A 15,496-nucleotide genomic window follows, 5' to 3' on the forward strand; every position below is an offset into this window, starting at 1 on the left:
CTTTCCGGGAAGGATTTTGGCTTTCAGAAACCTCATTGGACTCAAGTAATTTCATATTCTCAATAATAGATTGTCATTAGATTAAGTGAATGACATCTAGAAATTCCACACTAGAACTGAACTTTCCTTTCAAACGGCATAACACTACCATACAAAACAATTGACTCAAATCTATTCTAGAGGCGACTTCGTATACAATATTCATTTAAATATAACTTCGGGCAATGACTTTTATTTGTTAAAACTATGGATCGGAATGATTCTCTTGTCAAAAGCTACTCGAAACTATACCGATGCACTGGACGCATTACAAATCCCAGTGCTTTAAGCTGTGATCATTTGTTGTCGGGGGAAAAGAATGATGTGAGCGCACAACAACTTTTAGTTGAAAGACATAACCAGAACAACATAAATTTTACCATGCCAAATGGTCTAATTTCATATTGTTCTTTCGTTTTATTTTCCATAACAGGAACTGTTCATTTTATCAGCACGCAATTCATATTAAAAATGAGACGAAGAGGAAATGCGGTCAGAACGTTTTCTTCACCACATATTACTAGTAAACATTGAACAAAAAATGTGAACATTGATGATGATGCTTCAACCTACGTGCGCAATGCTCAGTATAAGAAAAGGTCGCAATTTACGAGCTATTTGCGTAAATCTCAGGAAATATTTCAGAACCACCTATTTATAAAATAAGATTTGTGAATAAACTTTTCGTTTTTCACCTACTGTCGAACGTTTTTTTTTTGTTACTCGATGTGTAATCCCGCTCATAAAGAACTCGAATTTCAAATGTCTTCCAACAACCAACAATGACACTAAGATGTACAATTTTTGGGTCATCTGTTATCACATTAACGCAGTCACACCACACGCTCTATATTGACAATGTATTTGTTTTAAACCTTCATTTTGATACGCCACTAACATAATTTACACTCAAGTATCTACTTTGTGTACTAAAACGTCATTTAAGGTGCTGCCACCTTGCGTATCACTCACGGAAACTTAGTAATCTCAGATTGAACAAAACGACGAGCATGTGGTGTGACTGAATTAACGATTGGCAGTTGGTGCGTTTCTCCCTCCGAATTTATCTTCATCAGAATCGAATTTTTCACACGGTAGATAACATGGAGGGTACAAAGCAGGTGCTCACCAATTTACATTAAGAAGAGAAATAAGTCGTGAAATAACAAATAAAAATTCTACCTCCCACATAATACCGCCCAACACCAGATTTAATATCCGGAAGACGAAATAAGTTCTCACTCTGTGTCTTTTATTTTGTTTTTATTACTGAACAAATAAAATCAATTTCATCAACAAACCAAGCGAAGTTGAACTGGGCGGGAATACATCACATTTTGTTCTCTTCGACATCATTTGACGTGGTATGTATGCTCTTCTATTTTCTCTTACTAGATCTCCTTTTCTCCTTCATCGCTTTTTTATTATGAAATAACTTCACTTTTATTGTTAGTTGTTTCATCCCAAAAGCTTAGTTTATTTTCAAAATACAGAAGTGTTGACATTATTGTTGGTGCATCGTACTGAATTATCTGAAAAAGTTTAAATGAGCAAACTTTTCGGATAAACTTAAATATTTTTCGGAGCGCATTGTAAACTCCGAATTGTTGTGCTGAACGAGCATCGAATACGCAACATTTCCATCATGAATTGCAATTGCTTGTTTTAATATTCTTGCTATTTTGTATTGTGGACCTGTGTGATGTTTTTACAAAAATTTCAATATGATTGATCCAACCCCGTAGACTTATTTCTGAAGAAGAAAAAAGTGATCCGGTTTTGTCTGTCGTTCCATTTTACATAAATCCGAAAAGTATTAAAAAAGGGCCTGTCTTGGCAATGAACAATCACAGAGGCTTTGAGAGTGCCATCCCTTGTGTTCTTAGAATATTTCCATCTTCGATTTTGTTGTTTATGTTTTAAATCCGTTCGGGTCGAATATTTCTGTTTGTCCTTTCTAAGTCTCTATAAATAAGGAAAATCATTCAAGTGGCAAACGTTGAAATGTGAAAACAAGTGCTCGCCTGAAGCATTGAAAGATCGTTGGAAATTAATTAGGGTTTTTTCGTTAAACGTCTCCACTTTTTGCTCTTCAAATAATAAGCCATCAACCGTTTTATTTCTCATTATGTGGAGAGAGTCGTACATCAGTTGATTCGTCGCTGACACTAACTCTCCGATAACAGTGAAAAAAAAAAAATGAAATATGCAAACAAGCCATCCGCTTTTTTCCATTGAATGAAAACATAAGTACCAAGGGGTCATAGAAGAACGTCTAATTTGCGTTTGAACTGTTGCTTAGTCTTTAACCTCGTTTCTACAACAATAAAAATGATCATTTCTTTTTCTTTCTGTTTTCCAATCCTTGCGTCTGTTTGTCTTCAAGTGTTTCAACCTTTTTTCTCGTACCTTTTAGCTTTTGGCTATTTTTCGATTCCCTTCTTAAGGGAAAAGTAGATTGATCTTGGTTTTCCATGACAAAAGAATGAGAAAATTACTGTGGATTTACAAAATGTCAAGAAAAAAGGTTTGATTTGTTTGAAATTTGGAACACAACAAAGTGAAACCGAAGCGAATTAGAATAAAAACGCAATTATTTTCTATGTCATTCACAAAAAGATGAAAAAATGGATTCTTGATTTTGATACAGACTTGTTCACAAAATAGCAAAAATACGTACCAGATTTCTTTGCTCGGGTTTTTATGTACGTAGAGTCTGATATGAATGCGGAATATATGAAAAGCACCATATTTGATTCAAATATAATCAATAATATTCAGAACAACATCGAGTATCATCAATGTAATACTGGTCGAATCTGAACATAAATTCCGATTTGAATTACATTTATTACACAGTCTGCGTTCATATTGTAATGCTGTTGCTCTTGCTACGTCACACAATTGGATGACGCACGATGCTTATGTATTGGCTACGCTACAAATGTTCCCATAAGTATACGCATTTATCAAATGTGCTTTCCGATTTTATTAGATTTTAGCGATTGATTGCTATCTATATCACTGGCTTTTTCAGTTAGCCGGAATAGCGTGTATCTGGTGTTGTTATTCCCGCGTGTTTAAGTAAACGTAAACGATATGTTGGTCGGCGTCACTATCATTCGAGTTAGATGCGTCTTATATATTTTGTGTATGTCTACAGTCTAAAATGAATTCGTTCATGTATTGCCACCGTTGTTGCTCTTCGCTGTTTCCACTTTATTTGCGCGCTGATTTATTGTAATTGTATTTCATTATATTTCACGGATAATCAATGTAGATAATCATAATTTATGTGCACCGTGCTATCACTCTCTATTTCTATTGCTGTGTGCTTTCAGTTATCCATTTATTTTCATTAGAAAACTTGATTGTTATGTGTTTTTGAAATACGTAAACCAATTTTCTCTTCTTGTAGGAGTTGGATTGGTGCGTTAATAAACGATTTTTAATTTGTGTATGTATTGTGTGTCTATTCATAATCACGGATTCAGACAAACAACATTTTAGAGGGTCGCACACGACCGGATTACAACTTCAGCAACACTTGAGACAAACTCCAAGTCATCACCGATAAAAAAACGTCGTTCTATATCTTGCCGATTGTATGCTCGAGTTTGATTTAATGAGGAGTAGTGCTTAAGATGCTTCAATCCACTGGATAATCCGCATATGGAAACTTATCAAAATGCAATTCCACATGGCAAAGAAACTTTTTCACTTCCCATATTTGAATATGAAATAGGAAACTTCAAATTGGGTCGTGGTGTAAAAAGTCGATTCAAGTACTTGGTTCCCGCGTGCAACGTGCATTGAAATACTTTGGTGAGTTGAATGTGGAGGCGAAAGAGAGAGAGAGAGAGAGAGAGAGAGAGAGAGGGGGGGGATAGGGGGTAGAGGGGGAGAGAAACGAGTTTGCTTCGGGAAAATCATGCAATTTATTTCCTTAAAATTACAATTTGCTTTTCAAATGTGAATATTAGGTGGAATGAATACAAGTAAGCAGTCTGTCAAGCTATTCACACTAGAATTAAGCGGTTCTGCATAATGGCAAAATATACCATTTCAAGAAATCCACTCACACCGTTGGAGGCGATCCTGGTGTCACCGATTGTAATGTGTTGTAAAATACATTGTAACACACAGGATTTTACTATCGGTGCCACAAGGTGTCGCTAGTGGTAATGCTCTTGCAGCAACGGTGTGAATCCACTTCATGTTAAACCCTCCTACTTGAACATTGAGCGATTGGAGGATTTTCAAATCATCATTTTCGATCGCACCGTGACATAAAAATCAAATTCAAATTGCAATATTTTTCATGAAAAAATTATATTTTCATTTTACACGAAAATGATTTCATGGGAACGCTTGCAGCGTATCCCGTTATTTTTTAAATTTAATATCATTTCGATCAATTTGCTGCATTTCCATTTTGACTGCGGCCAAAAATACTCTCTGATTTCGCGGTTGTTTTGTAATGGGTTTGTTCAATCAACAAGATAAATCAATATACGTAATTTTATAGCGCAAAAGTGGTCCAATGCGAAAACTCTATCTCACGGATTCATTTGGAAATCAGTGGCTGCGCTTGCAACCATTCAATACCCGGTTCAATGTGGTTTCACAGTGACAGGCATGATTTTTATTTGACATTTTCGAAATATTTTATGTGGGATTTATCAACCAAACCGTATGTGGTTTTGTTTTGCTTTAAGTAATTTATTCAACAATATCACACTAAAGCAATTCGCCCACATATTTGTCATGGATGGAGTCGGAAAAAAGTATGTATATGTGTCACATTTTCAAATTAACAATTCAATGAATGACAGATAAACATAAAGCTAAGTTTTTGAAATATGGGCAATAGGCAGACAAAAACATACGGTTTATTTGAGAAAACATTATGAATGAGTTCGACGTGGAAGTGCTTACCTTTAATTTTCCTCACATCACACCCAATACGTATCCCAATAATCAGCACAAGAACCCAAAATAAATACCAACTTAAAACTAATTTACAGCTTCAATGACAACTTAACTAGACTTTACACTTGCTGTGCATATTAACTTCAACCAATAATGACTTTAAATGACATTTTCCATCCATGTTGGTTGCCAATTTTCAATCGAAAATTCTGCTTCTCTTCGAACAAATCTTTCAAGGCAACGATGCAGAAATTTCACAACTTGTAATTGCCACAAACACTTACAACGCTCTGATTTCCTAACAGTAACATTTCCATTTTCACACCAAAACCAGAGAAAAGTATTGCAAGCGATATCGAAGAACAATTATTTACATTTCCAACTTTTCGATTTGTTGGCGTATTTTTCAATGTTGTTCTCGAATGGCAAGGTTATTTGGAAGAAACACTTTCAAGACAGATGAAAATACACAGTGCTATCTACATTTTCGGAATTGGTTAATGTGGAAAAGGAGGTCTTCTACTTGCAAACCGATTCACTTCGGTGCTGATTCTCAATTGATATGGTTCGTTGACTAAATCAATGATGTGCACATTTCCCGTTATAATTCTCTATTTGTATTCATGTTCTGGCTTCAGAACATTTTCACAGATGGTTTTACTACCCAGATTCTTATCTGAGCCACCAACTATTCTGTTTCCGAAACTGGATTGTTCATTATTTCTAATTACCAATATTACCTCTTCTCAACACATAACAAAACATAAGAAAACTGCAAAATTTCTGAAGGAAGGCACGATCTTTTGTTTCCTACAGAAGATGACGAAACCCAGCATAATTGTCTATGCGATATGCGTGTTTGGATAATATTTTTCGAAAACAAGCCTACTTTTATTCATTTCAAATATATACGAATCGCACTCACCCATTTTTCACATTGATTATGTTATATTCGGCGGGAATTGAGAGCAAATCACCTGCAGGTAACAGGTTTGATTCAGTGAAGTGAGAAATCGAAAAGCTCCTATAAAACTCACCAATATTTATTGGAAAAGATTACGTTTACAGTCCACGTTGATTCCATTGAAATAATTCAAACGCGTGTTGTTAGATGAGTTCGATTTGGTGAACATACGTCTGCAGTTAATTCGAAGTTTTGATAGAAAAAATTACGATAAAATCTCCTAATTCAAATAGCGTGGGATGAAAGCAGAATGTATCATCTGTAATACAGATTCCGTATGTACGAGTGTTTTGACATGAGCATTGTTCTCATGAATTATGGAATAGATTGACCACGAATGTGTTGGGGCTTGATTTATTTATGATGATGCTATTCGTGGAGCATCAATACAATATTGCCGTAATATTTAATTTTCGCCTTCGTTCTCCATTTCCTGATTTTAGTTTCTGGAAAGGATATTGTGCAACATCTTTGAAAAAAAAAAGTTTGGAATCGTGAAAATAGTACTGACCGGACATTCGAATTGGGTGAGCTTTTTATCTTTATTATAAAAACAATATGCCTATGCAAACAGTCTTGTCAACTTTAATTTTACTTGCGTCAACATTCTGTCATCAGAAGATTCATCGAAAAAACTAATGTCAACGTAGAATGTCAACAACAACCATCAAAAAAGCAAGCAATGTTTGTGAACAAAGCAAACACTCGTTGGAATTCATGTGCTTCAAGCGAAGCAAATAGATAAATATGACCGTCAGATGCAGTCTTAACAAGACTGGATGAAATATTTTCTTTTCGCGTGTATTCATTCATTTTGCAGTTTTGAAAAAAAATTGTTGTTGCTGTTGATTTGGTTCTCGTATTAAGTCCAGCTCTTAAAGTGTCGTGTTATAAAGGCTTGCTTTTGAAATGAGTAAACAAACAATTCCATCCCAGAGCTTTAAAAATGCATGATGTCAAGTACAACTACAACCATCCAAGCCAAAGTACTGTGATCCCAAATGTCAGAGGAAAAAATGAATGGAAAAAATAAACGGGAATATATCACATAACAAAAACATGAGTAAACCCCGACAAATCCATAGACACATTATTCAAAGTGTACACGGAGAGCTTCGGAAGGGAAGGAGAAGGAAGCGAATGAAGTGTTTTTGATGTCACATCTATTTTCATTGAAGTTGATGTGCTGCATATTACACCACTCCATATCAAATGAAAACTGTTCGGTGGATGGTGGCTGCATTATATTTTGTTTGGCAGGCGGCATCGACAAATCTAACGTGTGCTCATCCTCTATCTCTTTCTCTCTCTGCCTCTCTCACTTCCTCATTCTTTGTAGATGAACAACCACAATGTACACATATGTCAGGGAATCGAATTGACGGAAACCACTTTTGCTTGGTTTTGTACATGACATATGCGAATCAGGCTGTTTTCTCTTTTGCAGCGCAAACAAACCTGACTTGATTAAGCTTTTTCGATGTTTTTATCAATTTGACCCATTTTTTTTTTCAATTAGATTATATTTGCAGACACAAATTTTTATATTTATAATCAGCAATTTGATTTTTTGTTCTCGGCGAAAAGTATATGGCCAACGATAACAATTTTAAACCAATTACACCAAACTGTACTTTGCCGCATTGTTTTCATTTAATTTTAAATTCACATCATGTCTGAACCATTCAGGAAAATTGAAACGAACGCTTGGCCAATTCAGGCAAACACTTCAATAAATGAAATCCAATAGAATGACTGTGCCAAAATCGAATTGGGGATTCAAATAATACTAACTGCACCATTGGCTCAATGGTGAGAGAAGAAATTGCTTATGTTCGTCTTCTTCGATGCGCCAAATTTGAATATGTTTGTCATTTCGGAATAAATGTTATAAATTGAACTGACACTTATTTCGGCAAAACATAGAGTCTGATGTTTCTGGCTAATGGGAAATGTTGTACAGTGTACATTATATACTGTCACGATTTCAGTTGGTACATCTGTGTATTTGGAAATGTACACGCCTCACACTAAACGTACACATAATTCCAAGCTGACGCTGAATTTATTTGCTACGATGGTTTGGCACTAGGGAAAATATGAATGACTACAATTCGTGCAAATATTGCAATAGTTATAGCACAGTGGTCGTAGTGGTCACTTTTTTTTTACAATAGATGGATGGGCTTTATCGATGCAAACACAGAATCAACGAATTAAATTTATATGTAAAATCTTTCCAATACCATGTGAATTACATTTTTTGCAGTAGCAGTTACTCGGAATTTTATTATTATTCCAATTGCTTGCTAGTACACAACCAAAATGTGAAAATTCCGTTATTAGTAAATTGAAGTAATTTTGAGACAAGGATACGCTTCGAATAAAAACGCTATGAGTAGCACAAATTTAATTCCGTTAAGTGGATGCTGATCTCAAGTGACTGTGTTGAATTCTGCTCGCCGAAAAGACAGTTTGAGATGAGAATTTCAGACAATTTCATCGGAATGCGAACACTGTTATGACTTTGGCTTGTACTAGGACCGACGCTTTATAAATTATTTAGAATCAATTCCAAGTTTTATCAAGAAAAAAAGAGCTCTTTCATGAAATGTGTTGCTGATTCAACTTCAATGTACTTGAATACTTGATGGAGTAATTCTTGTTTTTCGCCGAATAAACACATTTTCGTTAGCTTTCATCACGAATTACAACTTTTCTTCTTTTTCAGTGACGGTTTGCACATTTGTGTAACGCTATTATTGACACGCGTGTGTAAAATCCCTCAAGACGTTGGAGCATTTTTTTATTTTTACACATTAAATTCATCAAATGAACCCACGCTTTTGGCAAAGCTTTCATTTTTACTGTGGTGAATGTGTGATTCAACAGTTATCCAAATATTTTCAATGAATTAATTTAATTCCAATCGCATAATAATTTCATTAGATGATCTTATTTTTCCACTTTATGTACATCTTTCCTGCATGTCAAACGAGAAAAATAAATCAAAAATGAAGAAATCGTCGGCGCATGAACGAAACATAAAAATAAAAACAGACTCAATGCTCGAAATGAATAGATGAGGCAAGCGGAGAGAAATAATGAAATTTGGATGAAATCAACGCATACTTTCGCTCGAGCGGCTGAAATTTAATCGAAAATAATTGATTTTCACTAAGACGATCAGAATAATTGTATTAGGAGGATCTATAGAAATGGTATTCATCTGTATTATTTATTCGATGTAGTCATTTGTCGGATTTCATGGCAACAGGAACTATGTGGAATATGACATGACGTACAATAACATTTACCAATAAAATCACAGAAATGTCTATAGTGAGTGTTTAATCCATCGAAGGGCATTATAGTGAATGCCTTTGCCAAAATGAATACCATTAATCTGGCATACAAAAATTCCATTCGATTTGTATTTATGGATTCAAAACGATTTCCCCACGACCATGTGGTGTGTAAGTGTAGAAAAGTTCATCTTACTTATTTAAGACAATTTATTTTGCTTTGACCCGTCAAAGACATCGGGGAGATGTCAACATTACTTTTATTTGTGTGCTTCGAGAAAATAGAAAAAAAAATAATGTCTATATTTGACAGGATTCTGGTGTTGTCACAGAAAGTGTAAAAAAGTGACTTTATGGCTAGTTTATCTTTTTTGGTCTGCAACATTAAACAATGTTACATAGCATAGAATACAGCATAGAAAAATTAAATTTTCTTCGCGGTTTGCGCGATGAAGTTTTTGGTAAAAAGAAAGATGTTACAAACTGACAGTAATTAAGTAAACGTTTTTCTTTGTTTACAAATTCAAAAAATTGTTTTTGTTTGCTGTGTGTGATGTAATGATATGTTTGGATATGTTTTTACGAAACGCTTACACGGAACATGTGATTATTTTTGTTTCTCGACAAGTAAGCTTTTATAAGCTTTTTTGATATTCATAAATTCATTATGTTCAATACATGAATGATGTTTTTAGATCTTGGACAGATATCAGTTTTTCCTAAGATCTTTACTTCATGCCTAGGCTTTTGTAAACCACATAAAATATATAGAAAATCTCATGTATTTTAAATAAGAATTGTGTGAAATTAAAATAAACATAAACCTCAATGTGAGAGGAAGGCCATGGTAGGCTGTTTCGATATTTTATCATTAAAAGTTACCTGTAAATTTGGAGGGCAATGGTCCAAGAGTTCTAGCATGTGCTTGATATTCTGGGCATCTTGAATCACAAAATTCAGTTCCATATCAAATTCGCCTCCAACGAGCTGAAAAGAGATAATAATAATAATCATACTCAATAATAATATAATGTAATATACTATAGACTGAGGTATCACAAGACCGGGTACTGATTTAATGCTATCATTCGGGATATATTATGTATATTATGCTGAAGTAATTTTATTGAAGTACGCATTTCAGATGCGCAAAATTTATGAAATATATTTTCAATGTGCATACCGTTCCAACAATTCCCACGTAATTTCAAACCGTAAAGCACTAGAATGCTTCAAGTTTTCGGATATTCCATTGGCGTGTTTCTTGTTCTAAAGTTGAGCTAATGTGGTTATGAATACTTGAAAATGTGCATCTGAAACATTTTCCGTGCAAAACGTATACGAATTCACTTTTAATTAGTATCCGTTCAGTGGGAATGCATGGGAATGTTTGAAAACAACATTTAATTAGCCCAAATACAACACATGCATCATATCTCTCGAAACACAAGAGTTATTCTCCCACATTAAATTATCCAAAGGCATATGGACCTTCAAAATTATGTTCATCTATTTGGCAGATGAAACAAAAAGTTTCACATATTTTGGGCATCGAAAATGCACTATTTTGATTACACTAAATAAAGGAACGAAAAAGTATATTTTCTACTTGCGTATGAATGTATGATAACATCAGTGGCTTGTGTTGAGCTTTCTTATCGTTCGTTCCTACTGTAAGACGTTTCATCAAATATTCAGGCTACTGGAATTTGCTCTGATAATGGGGGAAAGACGACACAGAGATCAAACATTTCGAACAGACACAAGAATTTAGTTTCCACTCAATGTTAAATGGCCATTACGTTTTATGACCAAAGGGATTTCTGATACTTGTGTCTTGGTTATGAGAAGAAAAACATTCCTAATCTTTATTTTATGTATGTATATTCTTCATTTGATGCTTCTTTTTGCGTCCTTCTCCAGGCTTACTGTGTACGCAACCGTTTGCGCGAGAGAAGTGTGTGCGGCAGCTATGCGTGTGTGTGATATGTTGGTATATAAGGCAGAGCATTAAATATACTGCATGCTAAGGTACGCTATGACGAAGCCTTGGTCCGCTGACTTTTCTTGGCCATTCATTGTTTTAACAATTCTCCGTATACAATCTTACACAAACACAAAGACAATCCATCCGTCTAAATATTCATAGCAAATGAGACCCCAGTGCATTGAAGTCAAACTTTTCACGTTCACTGTTTCACATTTAGTATCAAATTGTTATTGAGTCGATGGGCGATTTGCCGATATATAGACCCATCTCATCTAACGTTAAATTACATGGTCAAGTGATTGGGATTACATTTGATCCCTTGACCAAATTGAAATCGGTATCATCAAAATGAATCCAATGAAACATGTTCACTCGTTAGTTTTCATTCTTCCTGGTTCGAAATTGGATTGTAGAACCTCGAACGATTTTAAAGGATGTTTGAATAGGGATGCAGTAAACCACGATATGTGTCCCGTTTCATCAAATTATTCTATCAAAATCATTCTATAATTTTGCCATTTTTCGCCCTGAAGAGATATTTATACTTTCATTTTGTTATTGGAATAAATCTTTTTTTTTTTGGGAAAAGCCTTGAGACACTTGAGACAATTAATCCATACGCCCAGTATAAATGAAAACGAGAATTAACATTATTGGCAACGCCAAAATTGAAGCAATTTGAAAATAATATCCAATTGATTTGCCGAAAACAATCAATAACCTTTCAAAGCTCTTGAAGTCAAAGCCATAGATTTAGATAAGTATTGCAATTAAATTCTTGAACGGAAGTTGAAATGGCAGCCGAAAGGCAAGCAATTACGGTATCTGAACAGCATCAAATCTATCAACAAGATCAAAATGATTGCTGTAGCTCTAAAGTACGCGGCATCTAAAAACAAATATTCGGAACAAAAGAGTATATTTTAGTTAAAATTTATGAATTCATCGTTCAAAATACACGAATTAAAATGCCTACGGTCCTTTTACTGAAAGACATACATCCACCTTTTCATTCAGGCCTTTGTATTGCATCATTGTTGCGACTCATAATAATATTGTAAGATTCCATTAAATTCATATCTGATGTGCGTATGTTGGAGCGCGGTTTCAAGTTGGCTTTTGTTTGCCGTCAGAAATTGGACTATTTGAAGTAAGTTTTACATATAATGAGTTCGAAAAACATTCTGTGTGTGTGTGTTTGTATGTTAAAACCGCTGCAAGATTTGAGCTTTGAATACGTCCTTCGAAACTATCAAAGAATATATTCCCCAATAAATTTATATTCCGTGCTTATCGCACCATCGCAGCTTGTACTGACGTTTTTTCGTCTTTCAAAAAGAAATTGCGATACGATGAGAAAACATCGAAAAAGAATGAAATATTTTGCGAGATTTTAAAATAGATGTAGCCTTCAGGGTTTGAATATTCCCATCCGCTTGATGAAGCCTCCATCGATTGATTCGAAAGAGTTTTCAAAAGAGACTCTTTCAAAAGAATCTTTGCGAAAATAAAAGAATATTGAAACTGACACAACCAAATTGTTTGGGTTCAAACCTTGTCTCGTCCACACCAACTGTCACACTGACCCGTTCGTGTACAAATTGCTGTTAGCGTAAAATAGATGTTGTTCGCAGTAAACTCAGTTTAGATGTTCTTTCTCAATGTTTTGCTAGAAATTGCGACTTTAAACTACATTCAAATAATATTTTTTGATTTATATATAAGCAAAAATATATGTATAAAATATATTTTAATACTATAAAGAAAAAAAAGAAAAAAAATTGATTTATTTTAAATTTTATTGAAGTAATTGATTTCATATATGCATCAATATTTTGACAATCAACTATTTGTGACATTTCACCATACACTGCAACTTCATGCCATACTTGATTCAATCGATGGAGACTACATCGAGCAGATGGGAAAATTTAAACCCTGGTAGCCTTTTGCTGATCTGTCTGAATTGGTTTCCACAATGACAGGAAACTCTCTTAGCTCTCATCAACTATCAAAGAGGGCGCCAACAGCTGATGATCAAGAAAAAGTGTGTATAGTTTCCTGTTATTTGGTTTTCATTTCTATACTTTTTTTTGTATTACCAGTAGGTAAAAATCGTCATATTTTTTTTTTAAAGCGTGCTATTCTGAATTTTGTGCATGTGAAGTATTGAGACGAAATCATCGATCCTATAAAAAAACACAAACATTTACGTTGAATGCTGAAGTTAAATATTTTTGGCCAGTCTATTCCATAAATTCATTCATATAACTATATTTTAATAGTCTTCACTTTATTTACGATTTCAATTTAGAAAATAGGATGTAAAAGTTTTTGAGCTGAAAATAAATGTAGAGCAAATGACTATAGTTCAAGTGGGTTTGAGCGCCAATATAAAGTGAGATAAAAATTACGTTTCCGTACAGAAACACGTAAGGCAGAGGAACCGAGATTCAGACACGAGAGCGATAACACCGGAGAAGAGCCTCTACAAACTATGCACGCTGGATATAGTTTGGATAGAAAACAAATTGTAATCACAGTGGAAATGAACGTCACTTTACTATATCTATTTCTTTCTCTCTATCTCCCACTCTCTCTTCGGCTTGGAGAGCATTGTTTCGCTGCAGTCGTTACAAATTTAACTAATTTCATAATTGAACTTGTTCGTTTCGAATGTATCCTTCGGCTGTTGACGCTCGATGGCTTTTGTGTACGGACATTTTCAATTAAAACTGCTGTTGCTGCCATTGCCACCGCCACAACAACCAAGCGTTAGTGTTCTGAAATCTGGATACGTGCTAATTAAATTTCTCGTAAAATGAGTAAGTGTAAGGGGCGACGAATACAACGAAAGTTTTTTTCTATCGAATGTTGATTGTTTGCAATTCCTTTGATAATATTTCAAGAAAAATAATCGAACCCATGTTTATATGGGGAGGATTAGCATCGCAGATTGCTGACATCATCCTCGACCATTTAATGTTGAAGTGCGAAAAGGGGCAAAATGCAAAAGAGATAAGGTGAATCCAAAAAAAATTAAATCCATTTTCGGTCACCGGACCAAACACTCATTAGAATATTTTTTCCACCTCACACACCATCACCCCGTTTTTTTCTTCTTGTTATGAATTTAATTTCTGCTATTTGGTACAGTTATGCGAACCGTGAGAATTGGCTTGATTCATGATTTCCAAAAACCGCAGAAATTCAAAAAGTCAGTATAACAAAATTTCGTCCATTTTTCATGCCCTTTAAGTTGAGATCGAGCGACTCAGAGAATAAAAAATCAGATTCATGATTTACATATTATTTTTCATGGTGACCTGTTGAAAATGTGCACAACAGCATGAAGAGAGATACCAGCTATCTTTTCAAATTAGTGTAACCAGTGTCCAAATATATACACATTAGTAGTGGGGAGAGAATAGCTCTATGGAGTCTCGTAGCCAGTGCTAACGCAATTCACCATGAGTTGGTCCATGGAAAGCTAAAAAAAAGACATCATTGATAAAATGGAGACGTAGAAGAGGTGTTCTTTACTCTTTTTTTAAAAATAGAATCCTTTTTTAATAGCGCCTTTTGGTTCGGACTAACTCTTTTTCGCTTTTGCCTTTCTTCCACCGGATTTCTAGGTGTTTTTGTGTCGCACTCTGTTCAACTGCTTTTTTTCAATTAAAAGTTTTAGTCAACATTCATTTAATCTGCTTTAATTAAGTGTCAAACCGAGAATTTTTCCAGCTTTTTTGCGCTTATTTATTCAGGGTTCGTCTTGTCGTTCCGGTTTTGATTTGCGGCATCGCGTACTTGACGTCAAATATGCAAATAGAAAAGAAGCGGAATCCAAACATTGAATTGGTTAAACAGAGCGATTAAACAAGGACTCTTTTTCGTATTATATTGTGAGAGGACGGAATTTGGTGACGTATTTTGAATAGAAATTCCCGTCGTCGCCTTCATTAAAATTAGCTCGACTTGAAGACCACTTCAACACATACACACCAGCTGCATGACTCCAATTACTTGTATAGCCCGTCCAACTGTAATATTTAATGAAAATTTTACGCGAAAAAGAAAAACAATGGAAATACATTTTACATAGAGTCCGTAGAGTTGTAAGATATATTTATTTAGTTCCCATCATTCAGAATTAGTTAAAATTTTGATTGATTGACGCTACAAATCAGAAACGTCCATAAATATTGCACTAAAATGTTTTCCTTCAATGAAACAATGCACATCATATATACCGTACATACGAATTGT

General features: G+C 34.6%; 1 protein-coding gene across 38 annotated transcripts in view; it reads right to left on the reverse strand.

The window, feature by feature from the left end:
• Positions 1-15,496, reverse strand: part of LOC129568451 (neurobeachin) — a 168,809-nt gene that overhangs the window by 39,356 nt on the left and 113,957 nt on the right. For all 38 annotated transcript variants that reach the window (XM_055446350.1, XM_055446320.1, XM_055446321.1 and 35 more), the window contains one exon: positions 10,123-10,227. In XM_055446350.1, coding sequence (XP_055302325.1) covers positions 10,123-10,227 — 105 coding nt within the window. The remainder of the gene's footprint in view (positions 1-10,122; positions 10,228-15,496) is intronic.

The sequence above is a fragment of the Sitodiplosis mosellana genome, unplaced genomic scaffold, assembly GCF_009176505.1.
Source record: "Sitodiplosis mosellana isolate CC-2019 unplaced genomic scaffold, AAFC_SMos_1.0 Smas_scaffold_19, whole genome shotgun sequence".
Classification (NCBI taxonomy): domain Eukaryota; kingdom Metazoa; phylum Arthropoda; class Insecta; order Diptera; family Cecidomyiidae; genus Sitodiplosis; species Sitodiplosis mosellana.